Source organism: Stylophora pistillata, chromosome 8 (genome assembly GCF_964205215.1).
Source record: "Stylophora pistillata chromosome 8, jaStyPist1.2, whole genome shotgun sequence".
In the NCBI taxonomy this organism is placed as follows: domain Eukaryota; kingdom Metazoa; phylum Cnidaria; class Anthozoa; order Scleractinia; family Pocilloporidae; genus Stylophora; species Stylophora pistillata.
In genome coordinates this window covers 27,754,895-27,781,747 of record NC_142526.1, presented here as the reverse complement: position 1 = coordinate 27,781,747, position 26,853 = coordinate 27,754,895, and the positions used below count along the sequence as shown (strand labels likewise).

Below are 26,853 nucleotides of genomic sequence, written 5' to 3'. Positions count from 1 at the left end.
GCGGGAGTAACGCATGAAACGCATGAAACGCATTGATTGGTCAATAATTCTCTTTCGTAGAAACCAAGATGGCGTCGGACGACGAGGATGTGCCAGGTTTGTTTATCTTGTTAGTTTCTTTTTGTTGTTATTTTAAAACTTTTCCTTAACTGTCCCACAGCAGAGAAAGAATTCTGTAAGTGGGTGTCATATATTTTTTTTAATTTCTGATTTTGCTTTGCTCTGCTGCAGATTCTGGCGCGGTGTTTACGTTTGGCAAAAGCCGTTTCTTGGACAACAAATTTTGGATTCGCGATGATGCAGTAGTCCACCTCGCTTGTGGAGACGAGCATTCCGCCGTAGTTACAGGTAGCCTTAACCAAAGTATTTTTCTTTTTTAAGCTTCCTTATCTCCTTTCCCTTTTTAAAATGGATTAATTTTTTTTGTTTTTAAAGCTGGACAAGCTTTAAAATCAATCTGTGTGATAAAAGTAAATGTACTTTAATTTAATCACTGTAGAAATCTTACATTGAAAACACTGGAAAACACAGATTTCAAGGTAACAATGTCTTTTATTGCACAGAAAATGGAAAACTCTACACGTTTGGAAGTAATGATTGGGGACAGCTGGGTCATGGCAGCACAGTGCAGTTTCCGAATCCAAAGCTTGTCAAACGTAAGTAACATTATATTACACTAAGAATGATAAATTCTGAAGTGAGTCAGTTGCAGAACAGTCGAAGTAATCAAGTTGATCTCATTGCGGAAGTCAAGGAGGGATTATTAGATTTTACACTTGAAATTTTTATTGAGAAAACCACCCGACTCTCGTCAGAGATGCGGGTTATTGAAGGGTGGCGTGCAATTTTTATTTAAATTTGTATCTTTGTGTATTGTGCCTCTTAAAAGTAACTAGTCTTAATTAGGGTTAAACTAATTACTGTTACTTCTGACATGAATAATTAACGTTTTTCTTCCATTTATGATGAAGGTAATATCCTTGATCAGCAACAAATTCAATATTCTTTTTTTCTTGTTATTTTTTATACTGATAATAGAATAATTGTCTGAACTTACGAGCCATTATTTTTATTTTTAATATTTTCTTATATTTGATGAATTATGCTTGTAAGATCATCCCCTTATTTCAGTATCCTAAGGGAAAAAATTGCCAAATCTTGTACTTTTGTGTTTCATACTTTTAATTTTGTATTATCTAATCCTCACCTATCAATATCATCATGTTTCATCTGTACACTTCTTTTTATGATTCTGGCATCAAAGATAATATTTTTGCAGTTGCCATTAGAATATAGTCGGTCTAGAGCAAAGCTAAATAAAGAATCTAGAGAGGGAAAAGTGGCTTTGAAAATTGGGGGCTGGATTTGTTTGTCTCGTTCATTTTTATTGTGGCCATTTTTCATTCATTTTTGCTGTGTACTGGATGTGGAGATAAGATAAAAAGAGAGATTGCTGTGCTATTGGTATAGCAGAATTAAACTGCAGCTCTAGGTAGGTTGTATATACCAACTGAGCTAACCGCCTCCTGGTTAGCTCAATTGGTAGAGCGCCGGACTGTTGTGTGGGAGGTCAAGGGTTCAAACCCCGACCAGACCAACAATCAGGTTCTTAAAATAACTGAGGAGAATATAATATCAAGAAATGGATAAATATTCTAGTCCTCTTGGATAAGGACGAATAAACCATAGGCCCCGTCTCCTGCAGGGCTAGGGGTAGGAGACGTTAATTTCCCACGCTGGAGATTACTGTGTGGTGGATGGGCTCCCATAGGGGGGGGGGTGGGTGGGTTTACTGGGCAAGCAGTAATTGGCGCAACACTGCCTTTAATAATTCGAAGGGATCAGGAGTATTGCAATCCCACTAGGATGAGATGTTGGTTGACCATAGCCAGCCCCTTAGTAATTTCTCAGTTCTCTGAAAGTTTGTAGTTATCTACTTAAACTTCTTTGATTTGAGATCCACAGTGTTGTTTAAGTGTTCTTCTGAATAACTGTAATGAAACTGATAAGAAGAAACCCTGACAAGGCTCCAACGGGTATCTATCCTTACATAAACGGTCACTCTTATAACCTAGCTCATCTTCCTTATGGAAACTAAAACAAATTGTGAAGCTGCAGTATTATCATAACCATCCACCTTTTTTGTTTCTTCTACAGGCTTGAAACCAGAAAAAGTTAGGCTTGTTGCTGCTGGAAGGAATCACACAATTGTATCGACTGGTAAGAAGAGACATTTTCCTTGTAATGTGCAGTGCAAATTTTTTATTTCTCTATGGGTGTTAACCTTATTTTTCTTGATCTTTAACTGCTTCATTCCAGGAGTGTTCTCCTTCTTAGAGCCCTCTAAATATGCACTTGCTAATCAAATGCAAATTTTCCTGGTTTGTATTAGTGTAGGTCAAATATGCATGTTCGAAGGCTGGATAAGGTTATCCACGTGAGAAATATCTGGTGGACAGTGCAGTATGTTTTGTTTTGTACATTTGTCTGTTGGATAGCAATTTATCCACTAGACAGTACGTATTTTTAATCCTTTCAACAACTGAATCCTGCTGTACTTAAAAGTGATTTCAAGTGTAAATGAATTAAAACTAGTTGATTGGTATGTTTCTTTGTTGTAAATATAGTTATTGCAGCTGTGGATGTGGTTTTTCTTTAAGCAAAGTGGTCAATTACCTGGAGTAAAGGGGATTACAAATAAAACTAGTTTGAGACCATTTTGATCTGGGATTCATTATTAACTATGACATATCTAAGGACAGTCTGTGTCTGTCAAACAGTTACATGTAAAACAGAAGTAATATTTGAGTGACATAATTGAAATAGATGTTTGGATTCATAAATTCTTCCTCTCAACTCTTATAATCTGACTTTAATTCTCTTTTCTAGTTGCTGCATATTCCCTTGTAAAGGGCGAGTAATATTCATTTAACCTTAAAATAATGTCCTTTTTCACACAGAATCTGGAAAACTTTACAGTTTTGGTTGTGGTAGTGATGGACAACTTGGTCATGGGAACTGTGAGGTAAATTTACAGCCAGGGCTTGACATTAACGGTGGCCAACTAGCACAGGCTAGTAAAAATTCAGTTTTGGCTAGTGCTTTTTTATTTCCACAAGCCAGTTTGGCTAATAAACAAACTGAAATTGTTGTAACATCTAAGTCGTCACCAACCACTTGGTTAGTAAGTTGAGATTGGTGTCAAGCCCTGTATAGGAGAACCTGAATGTAGCACATACTTGTTTCTGGCTGTTGTTGTTTCTTTACCCTTTAAACCCCAAACATCCTTATTCTCCATACTGTTTCCTATATTTTTCTTATGGCATTGATGAGGAGAATCAATAGCTTCTTTGTTTGGCAATGATTTCTGTTATCCTCATGACCATAATGTATAATTCAATAGAGGTGCTGTAAGCAGAAATTTGATGGTAGTCTGACTCTTAGGGGTGAAAGAGTTAAAACAGTTTGCATAGAATGGAGTTGACATTGGATAAACTGGCCATTTTATGCCATAATTGATCACTTTATAATTAGATAGGTTTTCTAAAACTGGCTCAAAGAAAGGACTAAACCATTGTTAGAGAGGCATCCACATTCTCAAAAGATTGCCATAAAAGGGAAACATTAAGTCAAGATGGCAGTTATGGCCTGGAGGTGTAGCAAAAGCTCCACATATGACTGGCTACTGATTATTAGTGCACAATATGTAGGAAAATATTTGAGCTTATATCACTGACATTGTTTTCCTGAAAATTCTTGATTTGACAATGTCAGCTTTGAATAAATTATGCTTGAGGGATTTTTCATAATTTTATGGGTAAGAGTACCTTTTCATATCAAATGACCATTCAATGTTAGTCAAGGCAATAGAAATAAACTTGTGATGGGATCAAAAGTTACCACGATCATTACTTGATTAGAGGGGCAATTACAGTAACTGTTATTAGAAGGAAAATTTTGCACACTTTTTATAATTTTGTGCCTTTTGGTTGGTGCATTATTTTTAACTAGTTTTTCTTGTAACCTGAAACATCAAAACAAAAACAAAGCTACTTTCAAACCTGTTATCAACGATAAAATTGCACCATGAAGCACAATTGTGAAATACAGGTACATCATTATTTTCAGAGATAGATGTTATTAGGAAAGGCAAATTCACCATTTGGGGTTTGTTTCATTTGTTTTGTAGAGTTCTCTAGTTCCTAAAGCCATTGAGTCTTTACCTGACCAGCAGTATGCATTGCTTTCCTGTGGGTCAGATTTTACTGCAGCTGTTACTGGTAAGATTTTTTTCTAAATTCCTCACTACACCACCCACTAAGTCATTGTAAAAGTCTTTCTGTAACTCAGTCATAAAGAAAGAATTCATTTGTCATGCCATTATTTCAAAGTGACCCAAATAAAGATTAATATCATTGACTGCCATAGAAAGGAAAAAATTATTTTGTAATAAAATTCTTCATTAATGTGTGCTTATTGTCTGAGATGGAGGGGCAGACACAAATATTTGGCTGGCATTAGGTCCACGTGCCATGGATGAGAGCCAATTATCTTCCTGTTGGGCCCAACTAAACTCAATCAATGAGCTTTTTACCATATGTATGGTGGCCGAGAACTGCCATAAAAAATATTCAAATTTATAGGAATTATTTTTGTAATTTTTTTTTAATTTCGATTTATTTCTCATTTTTCTTTTTAAAATAAAAGCAAGCGAAAGTAAAATGTAAAATAGAAATAAAATGAAACCAAAGATAGATGAAATCAAATCAAAATTAAATACTACCCGGCCAAGCGCTGCCACTATTTTTTTTTTTTTTCCCGGTTGGGAAAAAAAAATTTGTTCGTGGCTGAACACTGCCACATGGCCGAGGGCTGCCAAACAAACCCAGAATGCACTACCATCAAAAAGTTCATGAGCTAGAAGCAATTTCTGGGCTGAATAATTCATACCCATGTCCTTATATGTCTAGCAGCATGAGTTTTTGTCTGACTTTTCATAAGAAAAATGGGTTGGACATTGAGCCTTCTGATCCATAACATCTGTTTCCTCGACACAACAATCACCAGTATTGTTTAAGTACTTGGTAAACTGTCCATCAATAAACTCCTCCACAGTCACAAATTCTCCTTTATCGTCTTCACCGTAGTAGATCTTTCTAGTTGAAGTTCATTTATTTGTTTAAGCAGGTTGATTTATTTGGCAGCTGTAATAGCTGATGTGGACCTGCTTTCCTAACCCACCCATCCCACCCCAGGGGAGGACATCCATCACACAGTAATCTCGTGTGTGGGAAATTAACGTCTCCTGCCCCAACCCTGCAGGAGACGGGACCTCCATTTATTCGTCCCTATCCGAGAAGACTAGAATATCTAACCATTTCTTGATGTTATAGAAAGGTGGCAAATTCTTCTCAATTATTTTAAGACCTTGAGTGTTGGTCCGGGGCTCGAACCCTTGACCTCCCACACTACAGTCCAGCACTCTATCCATTGAGCTAACCGGGAGGCAGTTAGGACCTCTCCCGAATGCATCAATAGCATGTTTTTCAATGATTTTTTGTTCCAACTGGTGAGCAAAATTCCTTGCAAGAAGATGCATCTGAACCGCCTTTTGGGTGTGTTGTTGGACAGTTTGCCCAATGTCATTTATTCCCTTCACAGCATCAGGAAGGTATCTTTTAATGACCCAGGTAGTCCCCTTGTACTGTGGGTGCTTTGTGGTTGCTTTGTATGCATTGTGAAACCCACCATGAGCAAACGGCTCTTTTTCTTCATTGAATTCAACAGTTATTATTATACAGCTCTTTTCCTTTAATTAATTTATGCGTTGTATCTCCTGCATCACTCTTCTTCCCTCTTTTCGCAGTCACTTTCTCTTTTAACTTTATCCACGTGGCATCCACCATACTAGAATCTTGAAAGTTATCCTGCAAAGAATTCTGGGTTTGTTTGGCAGCCCTCAGCCATGTGGCAGCATTCGGCCACAAACAAATTTTTTTTTCTGACCTCGAAAAAAAAAAAAAAAAAGGGAAACTAGTGGCAGTGCTCGGCCGGGTTGTATTTAATTTTGATTTGATTTAATTTATCTTTGGTTTCATTTTATTTCTACTTTACATTTTACTTTCACTTGCTTTTATTTTAAAAAGAAAAATGAGAAATAAATCGAAATTAAAAAAAATAACAAAAATAGTTCCTATAGATTTGAATATTTTTAATGGCAGTTCTCGGCCACCATACATATGACTAATTATATAATTAGTGTTGAAAATTTCTCAAACACTTTGTTTCAACCCGGATGGGAAGTGATAGATGGTGCACTTGGAACATCCATAAAAACAATGCTATTTCCTTTTTTTTTTTTTTTTTAATTAGAACAAGAAAGTCACAATTCAGAAAAAAACAGGACTTTTTCCTCATTGCTCTTTTCCTTTGAGTTTTTGCAGAAAAGCTGTGAGATTGAAACAGGGCTTGACAGCTTTTTCTGGATTGGCTCACATCAACCCATCCAGCCCTACACATGTCAGCTTTCACTTTGGCACGGGGCCAGCTGGGTCACATGATAAATTTCTGTATATGACTCTTGGATTTTTAATTGCTGGCATGTGTTTTCAGACATGTGTAGTCTTTTAACTTGTGATACAATTTGCCTGATATGACTAAGAAATAGAGGAAATACCTTCTATTTTGTATATACTGTACATATTAAACTGTTTTCTTCTCACAGAAGAAGGGCAACTGTACACTTGGGGGTCTAACAGTGAAGGACAAATAGGGCACCGTGATGAGATTGATGATGACAGTTGTATAATACCCAGAAAAGTGAAGCTAAGAGGAAAAGTGGTGTCAGTGGCCTGTGGCTATTATCACATGGCTGTTGTGACAGGTCAGTTATTCAAAGCAGTTGTAAAGCATTGATCTACATGTCACTACAGATCACCCTGTCTCATGCATAACTGCAACATTTGATTTACTCCAACTGCAGATGATGGTTCTTTGTTCACTTGTGGGGAAAATGAAAGTGGTAAGCTTGGACTGGATGAGTCACAAACCGGCGATACATCAAAAGTACAAAAACTTTTTAGTATAAATGAAGAGGTTGTCTCTGTGGCATGTGGTGGAAACCACACTGTTGCAGTCACAAAAAGTGGAAAATTATATTCCTTTGGACAAGGAGACCATGGTCAACTTGGTCATGGATCTTCACTGTTAGAATGCAGTACTCCTAAACAAGTGACTTCTCTTAGAAATATATATGTACGATTTGTTTCCTGTGGTGAATCGCATACGGCAATCGTCACTAAACACGGAAACCTCTACACTTGTGGAGATGGACGACATGGAAAACTTGGCATGGGGGAGGAATCATTCTCCAATCAGTTCAAACTTGAAAAAGTAACTAGATTTGATAAATTTACGGTTAAAACTGTTGCGTGTGGAGGATGTCATACTCTTGTTGCGGCAGTGAAAACAACTGAAAACAGTGATGGTACAGACAGTGAGGCAGAGGCTGAGAAGGACATTCTTGCATCTTCAGTTTCTCTAACCAAAAGTCTTCAAGATGTTGTGGATGGACCGTCACTGGCTGCCACTTTCCCTGCAGGAGGTACAGCGAGAAATAAGCGTCGGCAGAAGAACTTAGAGGTAAAGTGTGTTTCATGTAATTGGAGAAGCTGCGGTAACATCAGATCTATGTACATTATGGTAACAGGGACTTGAGAAAGCTGATTCGGACCGTAGTCATACGAGTGAGTAGCAAACTGATTCGGACGATTGCAAAGCGAGAGTGCGATTACAGAAATAACTGGACGGCATGAAGTTTTGTATTCAATTTGTCAAAACTCCAGCAAAATGTTAGGACGTTATACTTGAACGTGCTGTTAATAGAATTAAAACAGTTGACTTTTACACAAGAAAAGGAACCAAATAGTCCATAATAGGGCGCGCAAATGACGCGTGCTGTCCAGTTTCTGAGGCTGACGAAACGTGATCTGCTCTATTACACTTTATGACATAATGAACGTGGTACACATCGTCTGACCGGTCAACTCAGTTTCCAAGCGGATTCTTTATCGGGTTACGGAGCCCGCATGTAACTAGTATATCTCGGAGAGCTTATGAATCGCTCGCCATCGGCTCGTGATTTATAAGCTTTCCTCGTGTTCTCACAACGTCCTGTGTGGCTTTATCACGTCATATAGCACGGAAAATGTGGTCTATTGCTAAAATTTAAATACAAATATGACGTCCACAGTGTTCTATTAGAGTTTAAATCGGGCTTCTTTCGACCAATCAAGTTCGATGATTTTGTTATCGTTTTTATTAATACATGTATGTGATCAAAATATTTCCGACATACGAATACTTTGTTGAACGTTGTTACTGTAGAACGTTTTTCATTGAAAGGGATGAAGAAATCCATTCTTAACGCAAATGTAATACCACCATAAATCTTTAACCAGCGCTAATCTTTTTAGCATATAATTTTGATTCAGAGGGTCAGCTGAAGAGTGGGGCGAACGACAATCCGCAGTTGTGGTTGCCAGGAAACGGTTGAGTTTCTTGCACGCTTTTTTTTTCCATCCCACTGATCGAGAGTCTCGCACAGGCTCAAGGTTAGCAGTTAATATTAATGTAAGATCATGATCTTACGCATCCATTGTTGTGTGTTGTACAGGCCTTACTAACCTTTTTTTAAATGTTTAGAGCCTTGGTAACTCAATGGGAGGCTCTTTGCCTCCAATTAACAAGTCCGCGCTACCTCCTCTCTCTCGGACGTTACCAGCTTTAAAGAAGGAGGTTTCTAAAGATGAAAAAATGCCTGTCAACCCTCTTGATATGTCAATGTTACCTCAAATATCAAACGAAGGTGGGTTTTTGTTTATCAGAAACGTAACTGAACATCAAAAGCTTTAAGTCATCATGCTTTGCCATGAGATGTCGTTGTTTAAATCAAACCTGATCACGTGGACTTTCTTTCAACCGTTAACAGTAAAAAAGAAGAGAAAAGATGAAGACAAAATTCAAGGGATATCTGGAAACAAGGAGTCAAAGGTATTTGGTTATTCTTATCAGTACGGAAGGATATTACGGTTTCCTTTATTTATTTATTTATTTTTTCATTTTTCCCTATTGATATTATTATACATGTGTAATTGTTTCTTGCGGAAGTAAATATTTTCAGAAGGATGAATTTATTGTAGGCAGTTAATTAATGGTGTTTCTTGGATGCAGGCGAGTAAAGCAGCTAAAAAGACAAGGGACGCAGAAAGCTCGTCTGGTATTTCTGGAAGCGAAGATGAAGATGAACAACAAAATAAGAAAAAGGCTAACAAAACTACGAGTCATAAGCAGGAAAAGAAAGGGGACGATAAAAAGAAATCTGAGGACCTAGAGGAAGAAGAGAGCGACAGCGAGGAGGAAGACTCCTCCGACAGAAAGAAAGCGACAGAAACAAAGACGCAAGTAGAAACGGCTGCTAACGATGACAAAAAAGAGAAAGTACCTTCTTCCAAGGAAGATGATGAAGACGAGGAATCAGATGAAGAAGACGAAGAGAGTGACGAAGAAGGCGAGGAGAGGACAGATGAGGCTAAAAAGCCCGATAAGAGTGAACAACTTAAAGTTGTTGGAAAGAAAGTTGAAGTTGGAATAGTTGAAAAGAAGAAGGAAGACGATGAAGAAGAAGAAGAGGAGGAGGAAGAAGAAGACGAAGAAGAAGACGAAAGCGATGAAGAAGAGGATGACGATGAAGATGACGATGATGATGAGAAGGACGACGAGCAAGAGGGACCGAGTAAAAATAAGAAACACGAGAAAGAGTCTGACCAGAAAGTAGACTCTAAAGAGAAAAAGAAGAAGGCCGATTATAAGAAAAAAACAGAGACTGACGAGGAAAGTGAAGAAGAGGATGATGAAGAAGAAGATGAGGATGATGAAGAAGAAGATGAGGATGATGAGGAAGGAGGAGGTGAGGAAGAAACGGAGCAGGATGAAGATAAAGTTACTAAGAAAGGTAAGAATATTGTCTTGGTCATGGTGTGCTATAATACTCTTACTGGAACTTCGTCACGATTTTAAAAAACGTCAGCTTTTGCTATGTTTGAAGTTTCCTTTTATATGAGGGAAACCACAAAATATTCGTCGACATAGAAAACACCAAAACAGAAAGAAAAATCCAAAACGAAACGAGGGTGGAGATAGAGAAGATTGCTAATGACAAATTTTGAAAAAAAAAACGCAAGTCTTCGTGATGTACATGTTTAGAGCAAGGAATGTTTAAAAACTATCGTCTCCCACTTGAAAACAGCCAGGTGAAGGGGATTATGGGAAAGTTATCTTGTCTATATGTTCTTCGTATCTTTTCAGTCTTGGCGCTATTGCTGTCTTGTGCGCCTTATTAAATATATGCTGAAGAATATTCGTAGACTTAGATATTGTCTCACCCTTTCAAGTCGGCTCTCCTTTGAAAAATGAGGTATTTTTTGAAGTTTTTTTCCAACCTCAGTCCAATAGACCACAAAACTCGCTGTTTTGTTTTGCGTTTACCAGATAAAACAGTAAAGGAAAAAACGGATGACAAGAAGAAAAAAAAAGGTAAAGAAGGAAAGAAAGGAGGTGAAGATGACGCTGATAAAAAGAAACCCGAAGATAAGAAAGACAAGAAAAAAAAGGAGAAAAAAGCAAAGGTAAGGCCGCTGGTTTCGCCTTTCTTTGGCTTTTTTTTCTCAAGAGTAGTATTTGCTATGTCTAATCTAGTCCGGTAGAAGGGATTAATTGAGTGGCTTTCTGATGATAGTATTTAGTTACCTTGGGAACAACAAGAAGTCTGAATCACGAGTGGCGTAAAGTTGAATGGATTGCGTCATTTCACGCGACAAAGACGAAGAACAGTCAGATGCTAAGCTACTCAACATCTTCCTATGTAGAGTGAAGTTTGAGAGGATAATAGCGTTTAAACACGATTGTCTTTTGAGCAAATTGCAAACTTATCTATCACAGAATTTTCGAGCCCAATTGGGTTTTGACTTCTAATTGCTTTTAGTTTTTTCATTAAGCGTATGAGGTGGCTATTTCACGAAGTTCGAGTCAGTTTTGTCAACGGGAAAACTATCCATTCAAAAGCCGTCATAAAATCTTAGTGAGATAAACAACAACAATAACAACAACAACAACGAAACGAAAAGCTACCGTCAATCTGAGAGGGACAAATCTTGAGGCAATAATGAACTGAGAACGATAAAGTTGCGATAAAAATGGCGGCGATCAAATGAAATGCAGCAGATGATGAACCTGAAGAATTGAACTTTTTAGGATATAGAAACATTCACGTAGGTCCTTTAGGAAGGGGTAGGTCGTAATGGATCAGAGACAATTAGTTTGGTGGTCAAAAAATGTTTAATCCATCAATTTTTAAGATGAAACTAGCTGTTGCTTATTTTTGTTTTCAACGGCACGAGCACTGATAACCCTATCATTGTCCATACTTTTAGGGTAAAGATAAAGATGACGAAGGTGAAGATGAAGACCAGGATGAAGAAAATGAAAATGAAGAAGACGAAGAAGAAGGCAAGGATGAAAAGGATATAGATGAGAAAAATGCTAAAGATAAGAAGCACAAGAAAGAAAATAGAGCCAACAAAGCCGAGGCAGGAAAGAAGGAGAAAAAGTCTGGCATTTGTATTCTTTTGTGAAGGAAGAAGGAAAAAGACTAATTTATTAACTCTCCAATTTGTAATCTAGCTTTCTTGGTATTCGCATTTACCAAACCATTTCCATGGTAAACCTTTTGTCCTGGATTAAAATGCTTTTAACGTCGTGACACACGCGACAAGTTCTAAATTATGAAATTAAAAAGAAAAGCCCTCGGTTTTGAATGGTCCTTTAAGTAAATGTGCAATTTCTCAAATTAGGGATCTACGAGTGCATATTATTGAGACGCTATATTATTTTTAGACGTTTTTATTAGGTGATTCATGAGAGGCGAGGTAAAACCTGTCGTCTTTAGTCTTGTTTTAAAGCATATTCGGACTATTAAATGTTTGCAATTGCTTCGCAAGCTTTCTCTTATTGCCAGTAAGTGTTCTGAAATTGTCTCTAATGCCGATTATGTTATGCGACCAAACGATGTCAAAGTGAAGAAGACTCCTTAATTGTAAAAAGTACTTGATACTTTTTTCTTTCTTTTTTCTTTACTTTCTTTTTTTTTTTTTTTTTTTTCGGATCTCGACTTTAGTTAGAGTAATGAAATGAAGAGTTCGGTAAATAAATTATTTTTCTGTCTTACTGTTATGCCTAGTCCTCATCTGATGCAGAAATTGATGACATAACTCCTGATTCATGCAGACCTAGTTCTATTACATAAACGTCTCCATAGCGGCTGGAATTAACGAATATTGCTTCTTTCCTTTTTGGACTTGTTCCCAGGACTTTTCCTCTCGTCCTCGCTGGGACGAGAAAAGCCTGAACGCGATGTTGTGTTCAGCTACGAAACGAACGTGATTCGAATAATTTAACGAACTAATTATGCTGTGACGAAAGGTATTTGAATCGCAAATGTAATTAGGATAACGGATAAAAACGGGTACGGAGAAGAGGTGCCTCTGTTAACTGATAATTAGATTCAGAACTCTGAGAGGCTAGTTGAGAGTTCAACAATAGCGCAGATGTTGTGGGCTGAATATGTTAGAGGCAAGAAACGGATATGCGCAAACAGAGAGTTTAAGAAAATAGTGATGAAAACGATACAGCGTTTTTAGAGGCTTAAGATGCCTGAACATTTCCCGCTCTCCCTTAGAATGAGCGAGGTTTGTCAGGGTAGCATCTACTGCTGTAACCTAGGAGGCATAAACTGAATGCATTGGAACTAACTCGCCATGCTTTAATTGACAGTAAATGCCTCAGCGAAGAATTGAAAAAAAAAAAATACTAAATTGGGAGAAGAAATTGTACACTGCATATTTAACTCTCTCTTAACACAAGATGACCCGTTTTAAGGCGGCAATTTATCACTGAACAGCTACCCACGTTCGGTTAAAGATAGCAACAATCGGAATTTAACGTCAAATTAATGGTCGTATTACATCAGCCCAACATCTCTCAAAGTGTGCCACACAATAAGATCTCTTCTACACTCCGCAAGAGCCTCTTCACAACGTCCATCTTCCTCTTCAAACACAGAACAAATTACCATCCTTCTGGTTGGAGTTGTACTGGATGGTGGGTTGATCATGATGTTGTTTCCTTCTTCAGCTGAACGCAATTCTGTAACGTTACTGACTTCGCCTTCCGCCTCTCTTTGCTTTTTGATCTACATAAAGCCTTAAACCAAAAAAATCAGAACGTTAGTTCTTGCCATCAGACCTTTCTCCATGATGTATTTCTCAATGGTTCCTCGAGTTCTCTTCGGTTCGGCGAAAAGAACTGATTTGCTCAGCGAACCTCAAACACTTTTAACCTGCTAAAGGGCGAAATATTGCGCAATAACTTCATGGCTTCAGTAGTAAAAAGTAAGAAATTGCCTCGCGCCTGTTCCGGTTCTGTATCCATAACATGACCTTGCAAAACGTGTTTAGAAAAACACGAGGAACGAGAAAACGTGCACGTTGAATTCTCATATTACGGTATGGGTTACTATGATTCTCAGGAAATAATGTAAAACGTTTACATCAGGCTGTAGACCCAATTCTAACCTCCAACCATTCATTACCCAACAAACTTGATTTCCTTCTCAACTCAACGGCAGCGTCGGCGTCCATGCTATCTTCATGACCAATTCCATTAATTTAACTTCCTTCTGTACTTTATTCTCATTGGTTGCTAATTGAGAAGAATTTGCTACCTTTCTATAACATCAAGAAATGATTAGATATTCTAGTATTCTCGGATAGGGACGAATAAATGGAGATCCCGTCTCCTGCAGGGTTGGGGTAGGAGACGCTAATTTCCCACACACGAGATTACTGTGTGATGGATGTCCTCCCCTGGGGTGGGATGGGTGGGAGGGTGGACTAGCACGAATGCTTTCTATGTTCCTTTCTAGTCCTTCCCCACTGCAAAAATTAATGCAGTGAAAATGGAGTAAATTAAATTTTCCTGAAAAGAAAGTAAATGTGAGTGATAAGTTGTGGGGGGCCTGGGGAGAGGAAGGAGAGGATCAATAGAAATTTAAGGTGGTTGTTTGAACAGTGTTAGTCTCGTTTGAGGAAATCCATGTTATGCTAATTGTTGAAATGTGTGTTAACATAGCGAAGGAGCATTACATCATTAGATAACCGTATGTTTATTTTTCTTTTTGTTTTCGGGGAGGTAAATATCCGTAAAGAGAATTCCCCAGTTAATGACGTTAGAAATTTCTAAATTTTCGACTTGAAACTCGACTAAAAAGAAAATGAGATCGATGGCGAATTTTGAGCACCGGCATGAATAAAAGTTTCACTCGTCTCTGTCCCAATGGCAGAGGATGGGGGTGCCGAGTGCGCAAAAGTGGGTTCAATTTGTTCCTAAATTTTCTCACGCTTGAGACAAGATGAATGACTCGTTTTTTATTTCACTATTAGATCATAGGATGTGTAGAGCAAATTTCTAACCTGAAGCAGAAGAATGCAATCAACACTGAGGGGTTTTTTTCTTTTTCACTTCGCTAAAGTTTCCTAATTGATATCCCAAACGATAGGAACACATCTCTATCCCAACCTTCTCATAGTAAAAAGTGGTGTAAAAAAAAAATTATCAATGAGTAAACAAATATTTTTAAAATAAAGTGATTAAACAAGTATTTGATATGATGAGCTTTCACAACAGGTCAGGACAGGGTTCTTTTCCTAGTAATGCTAGCCCTAAAAAAGCGTTTGAACCTAAATTGCTAAGCTCGTTAAATGGATTTTCCCCGGTCGGCAAACTCCCTCCTGAGCGAGAAAACTCTTAAAAAAGAGGTTACACGTGGTCACCAAACAGCAATTTCTGCTTTTACTTTAGTTCCTTTATTACATATGTAAACAATAGGAGCACATTTGAAGAACTGATAGGTGAATAGGAAATGGGCAAGAGATCGATAACATTATACCATGCCATGACCGATACATTCTATGTATGATAAATATGAAAGTAGTTGGGAGTACATATATGATGATAATTTTAAAAAATAGGATGAAAAACAAAATTAACATAAATAAGACGCACAGTCTTCCTGTGTTTTCGAGATCGTGATGTGAATACGAAATTGCGGTCGGCAGTGTCTTATGTTGGAGTCAGTGCGGCTGTCGAAAACGTGAAAACGCCCTACCACATTTCCTCATCACGGCTTATTCACTTGATTTTACGATGAACTCCTACTCGCTATTAAAAGTCCATGCCATATGAGTTCTGCGGACTCGTTCCAAAACGTGCTGTGTTTAAAATGTAATCAGGCATTGATCAACGTAAATGATTAGGCCTAATTAAAGTGTCGTATAGTTTCCAACACGGCTCAATGAAAAATGAGGGTGGGAAGGCTCTACAAGGTGACCTCTTGTTTGTGGTAATAATAGAACGTTTGTCGTCAAGGAAATAAAGCAAACTTCAAAACAGACAATCGATTAAAATTTGATGTGAAAAATAACGTTGAACTGTAGAAAATGTCAGAGTTTTTTTAAGCTCGCTGGTTCTTCGTCTGTTTGCTAATTTATCTCTGATGATTTATCTTTGGTAGTTAAAATGCAACTTCACAATCTCAGTATGATATGCGTCCAAAAAGCTGCATACAGTACATGATGGGAACCGTCAAGCATTGTAGTTATCGAACGGCGGTTTTCTTTGATATAGCATTAAATTATCTTGACAAATCATGAGGGAATCCGAAGCAATGCTAAGCAAGGAGAATTACTAATTAAAAGATCTTGGGAAGTGAAGGGTATAATCATGACCAGGACATGAATTCAAAGACGAGCGGTGAAAGTTAAGCGATACTGGGTTAGGGATTACTCAGTTTGGGTATTTCTCCTTGGTCCTATTCTTATCCAGTTGTAAGCAGCAAGTCTCAGTATATATTCGACAACAAATACAATTTTATTAATACATAAACTCAATTAATGAAGAAAAAGATAAGGCATGTAAAAAATGAACGGGTAAACACTTGTACAACTCTTTAGAACGGTTCCTGGTTTGGGTAAGCAGTAAGTCATTAGTTAAGCTAATAATTATATTATATTACAAATTTTGTGCTGGCATACAAACGGCTTATGAGCCTATGCATTTGAGAAAAAGGAAAATTGAGGTCTTTAAGTCGAGTCCGTTTCCATCAGAGCTCGCCTCAACAATTAAAGTCAGAAACGCCCTACTGTAGATCCCACTCTAAGCGTTGAATTTGATCAAAGTACATTTGACCGAGATCTTCCAAATTGAGTCCATTTACAACAATCCGAATTTTTCTAGAGCGAGACACAGAATCAGTTCACTTCTAAACTCTGCAAGGGCCATCCCATAGCGTCTGTCTTCTTCCTCCATCACAGAACAAATCCCCATCCATCCGTCTCGTTGCTCTAAAATTAAATGCTGGTGGGTGACTGAACTTCCTTCTTCATCTGAATGCGAATCTGCGACCTTACTGACTCCACTTTCTGTCTCTCTGTTTCTTTTAAAGGCAAAAAACTGCTTTGACAGAAAGATTTTTATGCTATTCCTTTTCATTTGATTTTTCTCCATACTGTGGCTCTGTAGGTTCCTTCGGTTCGATTTGGGGAAAAGACACGAACTGTGCCGGGCAAACTGGCTTTTAAAGCGAGCATCTGTAATCCGGTGAATAAGAGATTATTTATTTATTTATTTATTTATTTATTAACTTCGCCATGCAACAACAATCAAAATAAAAAATGGCAGGGACATCGCAACAGCATAGCCAATTGCAGTGGGCCCAACTGTTCCAGTTCTGCTTGCAAAACATGACCTTACAAAACGTGATCAGAAAAAACAGAAGCAATGGAAAACCGTGAACAGAGAATCCCCATAAATAACATCCTGATGTGGGTAACTTGCCAACATTTAAACAAGACTTTTAGATTATTTGAGGTAATTTTGAACCCTATCTATGGGTAAAACCGGTTACAGAACTCATATAGCGTAGTCGCTGTCCTGACCGACAGAACTTGATCCATTCTAATTTCCTCATCGTTCTCTAATTTCCACGCGAAATACTCCCCCCCAAAAAAGCAAGCGATAATGACTACTGATAAGTGGGGAGGGGAGAGAGGGGCAGACACGTTTTGACTGTCCCAATTATGACTCTTGTTTTGACTCAATAGTGTTTACCACGTTTGAGGCGCCTTCTCCCCGCGTTTGAATCATTACGACACTCACAGTTTTCTATTATCAGAGTTTAGCGTAAAGAATTTCAAAGAGCATTGTTATTTTCCCTGGACGAAAAGATTCAGTGATTAGATTTGCGCCTTTCCCTCCTTTGCCAGTAAGTCTTAGACGAGTTACTCGACTTGTATGGATTGGGGCCTAGACTGACTGAACTGCTTTGTTCGTTCCTAGGACTTTTCTGTTGTAAAGTCTCCCCTCCTCGTTCTGAGACTGGGACCGAACAGAGGTTTTTTTTTTGACAATTCAATGTTCCATTATTTAGGGAGTTTCGCTGGACGACTGCAAATCCTTGTTTCACACGATCTTATTAAAGAGGACTTTACGTTTTGGCCAAATTACGTGTTTATGAAGTTTTAGAAATGTATTTCTTTATCAAGCCTTCAAGAAAGGGTGTTTCTTTTTTCTGTGCTGAAGTTCGCTTAGAAAAACACATAAACAAATCCGAAGATGTCTGTAAAACTGAATAGCTTAATGGGCTGGCGGTAAGTTATTGGCGGTACCGTTTTACTCCAAAGGTTTTCCATTGAAGAGAGCTTCGCTTTTTCAGGGCCATACTTTGATTACATATTGAAAAAGTAAATTAAAAAAAAAAAAAATTGGGTTCTAACCGGTCTCAAAGTCACTTTGCCGAAAAAAAAAACTCACCTCCTACCATTCCTAGTTTCGAAAAGTTAAAAAACCTTGTGCTCCCTGAGGTTCGAAAATCACCGATGATTTAGACCGGAGGTTATCTCTTTAACCATTGCTGCCTTTAAAAAAATCTTTACAAAAACGTCTACTGCTTGGTGAGCTAAAATATGCTACTTTCACTTCTTACTGGCGGCAAAGTAAAAGAAGCAAATTCAAAAGAGAAATTTTTTTGGTTTTAACCGGTCTGAAAGTTGCTTCGCTAATAAAAAAGCAAAACAAAACAAAACTGCTTCGTGCCATTTATAGTTTCGAAGAGCGAAAAAATTTTGTGCTCTTAGGACCTCGAAAATCACCAATGATTTAGAAGAAAGGACGGGGGAAGGGTGATCTTTTGTTAAAGGGAACACGACAGACTTTCACGGAAATAGTTGTCAAACGGTGTTGGGTAAATTCAGGTCAAAATGCGTCTTGTTTGGAAAAAACGAGATCGAATCCCGATAGCGTTTGACGCTAGTTATATGTTCAGTTCCAATGTTTGCCGGAAAAGATAGTTCAGAGAAGAAAGAAGAAAGCTGAGTGGTGCACAAGAGTATAAACTTAAAGAGCTCATTGAATTAAGCCCTGCATTAAAAAAAAAGCACGAATCCGACTTTATAGGCGCATTACATAAGTCTAATATCTCTCAAGGCAAGATCTCTTCTATAGTCTGCAAGAGCCATTCCCCAACGTCTGTCTTCCTCTTCAAACACAGAACAAATCGCCACCCTTCTGGTTGGGGTTGTACTGGCCATGGAAGGTAGTTTGATGTTGTTTCCATCTTCAGCAGAACTCAATTGTATAACCTTATTGACTCCACTTTCCGCCTTTCTTTCGCTTTTTGATTTACATAATTGTACATTAGTCCTTACCATCTGACCTTTCTCCATGATGTAATTATCAGTGGTTCCTCGAGTTCCCTTTGGTTTGCTCAGCGAACTTGCCTTTTAAACAATTGCAAACACCTGAAACCCGATGAAATGGGTGAAGAATTAAAAATTGCGCAGTAACTTCTCTACTCAATGGCGGCGGTGACGTCCATGCTATCTTGATGACTAATTTCATTATTTTCACCTTTTTCTCTCCTTTATTCAAAGAGGTTGCTTTTCTCCTGAAAAGAAAGTAAATGCGAGTGGCAAGTAGCGGGGACGGACAGGGGAGAGGAAGAGGGAGGAAAAATAGGAATTTCAGGCGGTTGTTTGAACAGTGTTGGTCACTTTTGAGGAAATCTTTCCTACGCTAATTGTTGAAATAGGGTTATAACAATCAAGGTGCGTCATATTATTAGATACCCAGAGGTGTATCTTCCTTTGTGATTCCGAGGAGGTACTCATCCGCGAAGAGAAATCCCTATTTGATGACGTTTCGACTTGCAATCCAACCAATGAGAAAGATGGTAAAGTTTGATAAAGGTTTTATCTCACTCTGTGGCTCAGGGGTAGAAGATCAGAGCGTTTAGTGCGCAAGTCTGCGTTCATTTCATCAGTAACCGAATGTGATTCTTAGATTTGTACCGCGCACGAGACAAGATGAGAGGCCTGATCTTTTTTTTAACATTAAATAATAGAATGTACATAGCGAATTTCGAACCTAAAACAGAAGTATCCAACGACCATCGAGCTCTTCCTTATCACTATCCGAGTTGATGGGAGCCCGTGTCTTTCTTATCTCCACTCCCTAGTAATAAATGGCACCAACCAGTTAATAAAGAAATGGATAAGCAAACAGTTTTTTAAAAGTTAATGAGTATACAAAGATTTTGATGAGATAGGCTTCTACAGGAGGTTAGGACAAGCCCTGTACGACGTCCTGCGAAATAACTGAACTGCTAAGCTCGCTTCCAGGGCTTTTCCTTGGCAAACTCCTCGGATCCACGGATCGAGGAAACTTTGAAAAAGAAATTCTGCGTAGTGACTAAACAAGCAACTTCCCCTTTTTTTATTGACTCATTTTTTTTTTATTTATAAGCAAACAATAGATTGCAGAGGTGGTAAATGAATAGGAAAAGGGCAAGAGATTGATTAACACTATACTATGATCTAATTAATACATCTAATTGATACATAAATAAGATACACAGCCTTCCCACATTTTACGGACGGCAGTGTCAGCGCTTAGGTTTAAAAATGGTGGGGGGGGGGGGAGGGGGGGAGAAGGTGACCTCCTGCCTCTTGTTTGTGGTTACAATTGAACGTTTGTCGTCAAAGAAATAAAACATACTTCAAAGCGGACCAAAGTCCCAGTACGTGCCTTGCTTAAGATGTAATCTGTCATCGGTCAACGTAATTGATTAGGCCTAAGTGTTGTACAGTTTCAAACACGCCTCATTGAAAAATGAGGGCGGGAAGTCTCTATAAGGTCACCTCTTGTTTGCAGTAACACGTGCATTTTTTTTCGTCAAGGAAATATAACAAAACTCAAAACAAACTACTGACTAAAATTGATGGGAAAAATTAAATTGGACTTTGAACTGTTTGGCGGAAATTCGTCCAAATGATTTTTGACGCCCGCTGGTTCTATCGGTCTGTCTGCTCAGTTTATCTCTAATGGTTTATCCTAGCAGTTCAAGTAACTTTTCCTCACAATCTGAGTATGATATCTGTCGAAAAAGCCACGTATACGGTGGGAATCGTCCAACATTATAATTAGAGGGTGGGTTTTTGATATAGGTTTAAATTATCTTGACTAACAACAAGGGAATCTGAAGCGATTCCAAGCATGGACAATTTCTACTCAACAGATGTTGGGAGTCCAAGTATTCTAACCCAGACCAGGACATGAATTCAAAGGCGAGCGGTAAAAATATGTTGCCTTGGTCTTAGTCTGATCCAGCCGTTTGAAGCAAGCTAAAGTCTCAATATTCGAAAACAAATACAATGACTACAATTGAACTGACTCGCTTTATTCTTTTATTCGTACACCGACTCAATTAATGAAGAGAGGCAAAAGGCACTAAATGGATAAATCACTTGTACAACTTAATTTGGACGGTCCCTTTTTGGGGAAGGCAGTAAGTCATTGTGCTGCGACCAATGTTTACCAGAAATTCCACTTGATGGATTGAAAAAGCTTAGTATTATTTAACAATTATTCCACGAGCGCGCGTTGGATATGAGATGATAGATAGCCAACGAGGCGCGTAGCGCCGAGTTGGCTATAATCATCTCATATCCAACGCGCGCTCGTGGAATAATTGTTTTATTAAAAACGCCCCCAAGAAATTATTATTTTGTAAGAAGAAACTGGATTTTTTAGCTCCCTTTTGATTTTAAGCTGATGCGTACGCTTACCATATTTGTAGATTATGGTATATCAGCCAATATACCATAATCCAATTTCTGTACATTGTTAAATCCGGTTTCTTTTCACAAAATAAAGTCGAGAAGATTTGTCTAATATCTTGGGGGCGTTTTTTTTAATAAAACAATTATTCCACTCTCGCTTGTTGGATATGAGATGATTATAGCCAACTCGGCGCTACGCGCCTCGTTGGCTATCTATCATCTCATATCCAACGCGCGCTCGTGGAATAATTGTTAATTATATGGCTGTGTCTCACAAAGACTGGGAACTACCGAATTCACGAATTTGATTGGCTGAAATCAATATTGAAAGCGGTCTAGATTTTCCCATCTAGACCGGCATCTAGACCGGTCTAGAAAAAAAGTTACAAAGAATAGAAAAATTTGCTTGTTCCTGCTCGTAATACTCGGCAATGGAAGATTTATTAGACCTTCAAGAGGAAGCAGGAAAAGGGAAAGAGTAAGCATCTACGAGCAAAGATGAAGTCGAAATTGAGATATTTTTACAAGAGCAGAAATAGAAAAACACTCAATACAAGACTAAGAGCGATTTGAACGCATGAAAGAAATTTTGTGAGTCACTAAAAGAGTCTAGAGTAATGGAAAACATACCTGCCAATGAGCTCAACCTTCTTTTGTCAAAATTTTTCATCTCCGTTCGTAAACAAAATGGCACTGAGTACGAGCCGGGTTCTTTAAGTGGCTTCCAGCAAAGTTTTCAACGCTTCTTGAATGAAAAAGGAAGTCTGATTAACATTCTTAAGGATAACGAGTTCTCCAAGTCTAGAGGGGTACTTTGAACACTACATTGGTCCTGCTTCAGTTCAATTTTCATCAATTAGGCAAGATTAGACAAACTGTTTGAACTAAGTTGCTGGAATTTTGATCATTTTTATTTTAATCTTCATATATCTACATAATAGATACAGTATATTTCATTAAGCTTAACCAGCTTAGAGTGAAGTAAAACTAAAATGCCCATAAAGCAGGTTTTGCCAATCCCTGCTAGTGGACCCTTATGCAGTATACACACTACACCATCTTACAGTTATGAATTTAGTACTTGTTCAGAACAAAAAAACAAGAGAAATGGTGGCCTGAGCCTACTACTACTACTACTACCTAGTAGCTTGCCAATGTTTTCACAGGCGAAACAATATCACCAACTCAAAATATACAGAGTAAGAGTAAGTAAGATGTATATTTTAGAATACAAATACTAAAAGCATGAAACAACTAAACTAATTACATAGTGCTACTGAATAGCACTAAATCAATGAATGTCTATTGACTTCTACTGTTTCATTAGTGCTATTTACTTCAAATAGACCTTTTTACCTTCATTGTTTGTTGTGCCCATTTCAGACCATGTGATGGTACTCTTGGGAGTCGATTCTTTCTTGTGAAAATGACATGTGATCTGAAGTGGGCAATTTGCATATGAATGTAAAGAGGTCTATTAGTTTTATTTTTATGGTGCTGTTTCACTGTTAGAGTGTTTGCACTCTTTCATCATGAATAATACATTAACAAATCTTTAATTTTAATTTTTCTAAGACATTTCTCATCTTGTTTTCTATGAGTTTGACTATGCAGGTGATGTGGAAAGGTAAATGTAACAATGTACATTCTCATGCAAAAGGAATACCCTGCCATGTTTAATCAATTGCCAAGTCAATCATTGTTAAGTATTTTTATGTAATAATTTTATAAATTGTTAAAAGAAATTATTTGCCAAGATTCATTTCCTCAGTCAGAAATGATAGGGTCCTGCACATTACATAGAAATGCACAGATACACCACATCTGGTTCACCACACCAAACAAACTTAGTGGCACAACAGCATCCCAAACATGAAAGTCTTTTATTTTATTAATGGCCTGCTCCACATGAATGCGCATACTTGCAATCTGTTGTGTTTCCACTACTTTGTCTGGAGACATCTGAGAGTCTCCTCCCAGGAATGGAGGAATATTAAGAGAAACTCCCAAAGGCAATATGTCCTCAATTGTAAAGTCCTTGTCTGCCATAACAGAGTCACCACTAGTAAAATCAAGCGATAACAGTCCACTCCTGGTGACAATTTCTCTGTCTGAGATATTTCCTGTATAAAGTTGGCTAATGAATGTCACAGTTCCACTTGGTGCGATGCCTATTAGGCCTTTAAGGGTTACATGGTTCTTATATGAACTAGAAAGCTCATTGTTTAAAAGCAGACTGCTAGGTATCTGGCACCTAACTTCTTTGCAATCAATAATTACACGAGTACTTTTGTATTTCTGGCGGAAGCTCTCTGGCATGCATTCATCAACCTTTTCTCTTGAAGGCCAAATACAGATCTGACCAAATTTTAAGTACATAAAGTTAATCCAAGGGATTAGGATTCTACTCACAGTTGATTCAGAGACACCATACAAATGGCCTAAATGTTTCTCTCCAAAGCCCAATCTTAGTCTGCATAAAACAAGAAAAAATTCCTCAATCGCCTTCAGTGCTCGAGGCCTTCCCCTTAGGCGACGATTTTCCTCTGGCTCATCTTCACTGTATGTAGTTTCACTGCTTCCGCTTGCACTGTCATCAACATAAGAGAAATTATCAGGCACACTTCTATCCCGGGTCGAAGCGGTACAGTATCGGATGTTTTCACCATTTTCTCCTGGGTCCAAGAACGAATAAACAGCAAGAAATGTCTCATAGCTTGGAAAGCCAGTATAGTAACAAATATCTTCTTTGGATTTAAAATGTTCCACTGTAAAGACTCTAGACTCGGAAGATTTCTTTTGTCCTTCTAAACGTTTCACTTCTGCTCGCAGGGCCTTGTTTTCCTTCTCGAGATCATTCACACGTTCTTGAGCAGTATTTAGATTTCTCTCCAGAGACAAGATCTTTTCTTTGAGACTATTAATATCTTCTTCCGAATTCTCCAAAATCGTTTCAGTGATATCATCTGCACAGTCAGAAGTGGTAGCTTCAGGTTGCAAAATATTTGTAGCCGGCTTTGTTGATTCAGTCGTCTGTATTTTTCTTGGTGACTTTCTTTTACTCTTTTCGGAAGTCCAGGAGAACTTGGAAGGCACTACACCCTTAGATTTTAGAGTTATTATACCATTCAAGGACTTCTTTAAATCAGTAGTCTTAAAATGTAGCGAGCAAACTTTTGTTGACGACAATATTTTGAACTCTGGTCCTTCTTCACGACGGATGGCGTGAATCCACTGACGCTTCAAAACTTTGTCTTTGGGGAAAGTGAAATATGAAATCTTCTCTCCAGAGGTCGACAAATAGCCTCTCTGATGACAAAGAGGGACACAGCAATGTGTCGGCATGGAAAATTATAAAAACTCGGATATTTTTTGGACAGAATCGAATAGAAGTTGGTGACAAAGAGTTCACCAGGTGAGACGCTGGCCTTTAATAAGGACCTCGTTTTAATGTTAAATTCGGCCCAGTACTTCTCTTAATGCATAGGGTCCCACATTAATAAGTCAAGTTTGCTGCCATCGGAGCTCGCATCGACCATCTGATGGTTTGAAATTCTTCTAAGTACAACATACAGCTATACATATCTCGCTACAAGCATTTAATTCAATCAAAGTACATTTGAGATCTTCCAAGTTGAGTCCATTTAGAATAGTCCGAATTTTTCTAAAGTGTGACACAAGATAAGTTTACTTCTTAATTCTGCAAGTGCCATCCCACAGTGTCTGTCTTCTTCCTCAATCACAGAACAAATCCCCATCCGTCTCGTTACTCTAACATTAGATTCTGGTGGGTGACTGCAACTTTCTCCTTCATCTGAATGCGAATCTGCAACCTTACTGACTCCACTTTCTGCCTTGAAGGCAAACTGAACTCCTTTAACGGACAGATTTCGATGCTATACCTTTTCGTTTGGTTTTTCTCCCTACTGCGGCTCTGTAGGTTTCTTCGCTTCGGTTTGAGGAAAAGACACGAACTGTGCAAGGGAAACAAGCATCTGTAATCCGGTGAATAAGAGATTACGCAACAACCGCACCGGTTCTTCATGCAAAACATGACCTTATAAAACGTGGTCATAAAACCACGAGCAGCGGAAAAGCGTGAACACGGAATTCTCATGAAATAACGTCGTGATGTGAGTAACTTGACAGCATTTAAACCACAATTTTATATCATTTGAGGTAATTTTGAACCCTAACTGCGGATAAAACCTTTTATGGCACTCTGAATTTCCTATTATCTCTTACCGACTTAATCCACACTCATCCGCATCATTCTCTACCTTACGTGCGCAACAATACTCCCAAAATGGAAGCAGACGATGGTGACAATATTGATAAGTGGGGGAGGGGAGGGGAGGAAGGCCGGGAAGACACATTCGGAGATTATTGCCACGTTTGAGGCACCTTCTCCCCGCGTTTAAATCATTACAACATTTAGTGTTATAGTACCAAAGTCCGGCGTAAAGAATTTCAAAGAACATTGTTATTTTCCCTGAACGAAAATTTAGACGAGTTGCATGACTTGTAGGGACTGGAGATGACTCGGGCCTGCTGCTCGCTCGTTCCCAGGAACTATATTCTATTGCAGTCTCGGTAGTCAATTGATTGCAATTGAAGGGATGGACAAGACTGCCCCTCTTCTTTCTGAGACTGGGACCGAATTCTTTTGGACGTTACGCCAGGTGGCGGTAATTACAGTCTAACATGATGAGGGTCTTGATAAATAGAACTGTTCATTCTGGCCAAATTGCATGTATATGAACTTTTAAAAATATATGTTAATAACAAGTCTTCAAGAAAAAGTGTTTTTTTTTTCTGTGCTGAGATTCCCTTAGCAGAAAAATTAACGGGAGATGTCTGTGGAATTGAAATCGAAGTGGCCGGTGGCAAGTTCTTGGCGGTACCTTCTTAACTCCAAAGGTTTCCTTTTGAGGAGAACTTCGCTTTTCAGGGCCATACTTTGATTACATGATGAAAAAGTAAATTCAAAAAAGATAATTTTTGTTCTAATCGGTCTGAAATTCGCTTAGCCGAAAAAAACAAAACAAAACAAAACTGCCTCGTTCCATCTATAGCTTCGGAGCGTAAAAAGAATGATGTGTTCTCTGGGGTCACGTCGAGAATCCGCGATGATATTCATTCCGTCACCTTTAAAAACCTATCCAAAAAGTTCTACGAACTGGTGAGCTGAAGATATGCTCCTGTAGTTTGTAACTGCTGGCGAAGTGAAGAAAGGATGGGGAAGGGTGACCTTTTGCTCAAGGGAATACGACAGACTTATATGGCAATAATTTCCGAAAGATGAAAGGTATAAATTCTGATCAAGATACGAATTGTTTGGGGAAAACAGGATCCGAACAGCTTTTGACGCTGGTTATATCATATTTATACACTTCTGAGGGCTGATCTTCGGTTGCAAAGAAACATTTAATTCTTAGCACATTTTCAGTTTATTATTCAACAAAAACGTGGCGGGAAATAGTGATAAAAAATATCAGTTGGGATCTTTTTTATGAAGCATGAAATCATCTTGACTATTTACAAGGGAATCTGTAACAGCTAGCAG

At 38.3% G+C, this 26,853-nt stretch overlaps 2 protein-coding genes across 2 annotated transcripts; one reads left to right on the top strand and one right to left on the bottom strand.

The window, feature by feature from the left end:
- The first annotated feature begins 17 nt into the window (after positions 1–17).
- Positions 18–12,282, top strand: LOC111323085 (uncharacterized). Its single transcript, XM_022926375.2, has 13 exons — positions 18–96; positions 232–348; positions 564–656; positions 2,158–2,220; positions 2,961–3,025; positions 4,190–4,280; positions 6,725–6,883; positions 6,983–7,641; positions 8,704–8,866; positions 8,990–9,051; positions 9,232–10,012; positions 10,549–10,685; positions 11,490–12,282. The coding sequence occupies exons 1-13, from the start codon at positions 69–71 to the stop codon at positions 11,688–11,690; spliced, it is 2,619 nt and encodes an 872-aa protein (XP_022782110.2). The 5' UTR covers positions 18–68; the 3' UTR covers positions 11,691–12,282.
- Positions 12,283–23,054: 10,772 nt separating this feature from the next.
- LOC111322722 (uncharacterized) lies at positions 23,055–24,632 on the bottom strand. Its single transcript, XM_022925885.2, has one exon. It carries the CDS (start codon positions 24,630–24,632, stop codon positions 23,055–23,057), a length of 1,578 nt encoding a protein of 525 aa, XP_022781620.2.
- Between the last annotated feature and the right edge of the window lie 2,221 nt (positions 24,633–26,853).

What these genes read in the sequence shown, in the direction of transcription:
- LOC111323085 (XM_022926375.2), top strand. Translation starts at nt 69, where the DNA reads ATGGCGTCGGACGACGAGGATGTGCCAG. An exon ending in GCATTCCGCCGTAGTTACAG is followed by an intron (nt 349 to 563) that starts GTAGCCTTAACC and finishes TTTATTGCACAG; the next exon opens with AAAATGGAAAACTCTACACG. An exon ending in GTCGGCAGAAGAACTTAGAG is followed by an intron (nt 7,642 to 8,703) that starts GTAAAGTGTGTT and finishes TTAAATGTTTAG; the next exon opens with AGCCTTGGTAACTCAATGGG.
- LOC111322722 (XM_022925885.2), bottom strand. Translation starts at nt 24,632, where the DNA reads ATGCCGACACATTGCTGTGTCCCTCTTTGTCATCAGAGAGGCTATTTG.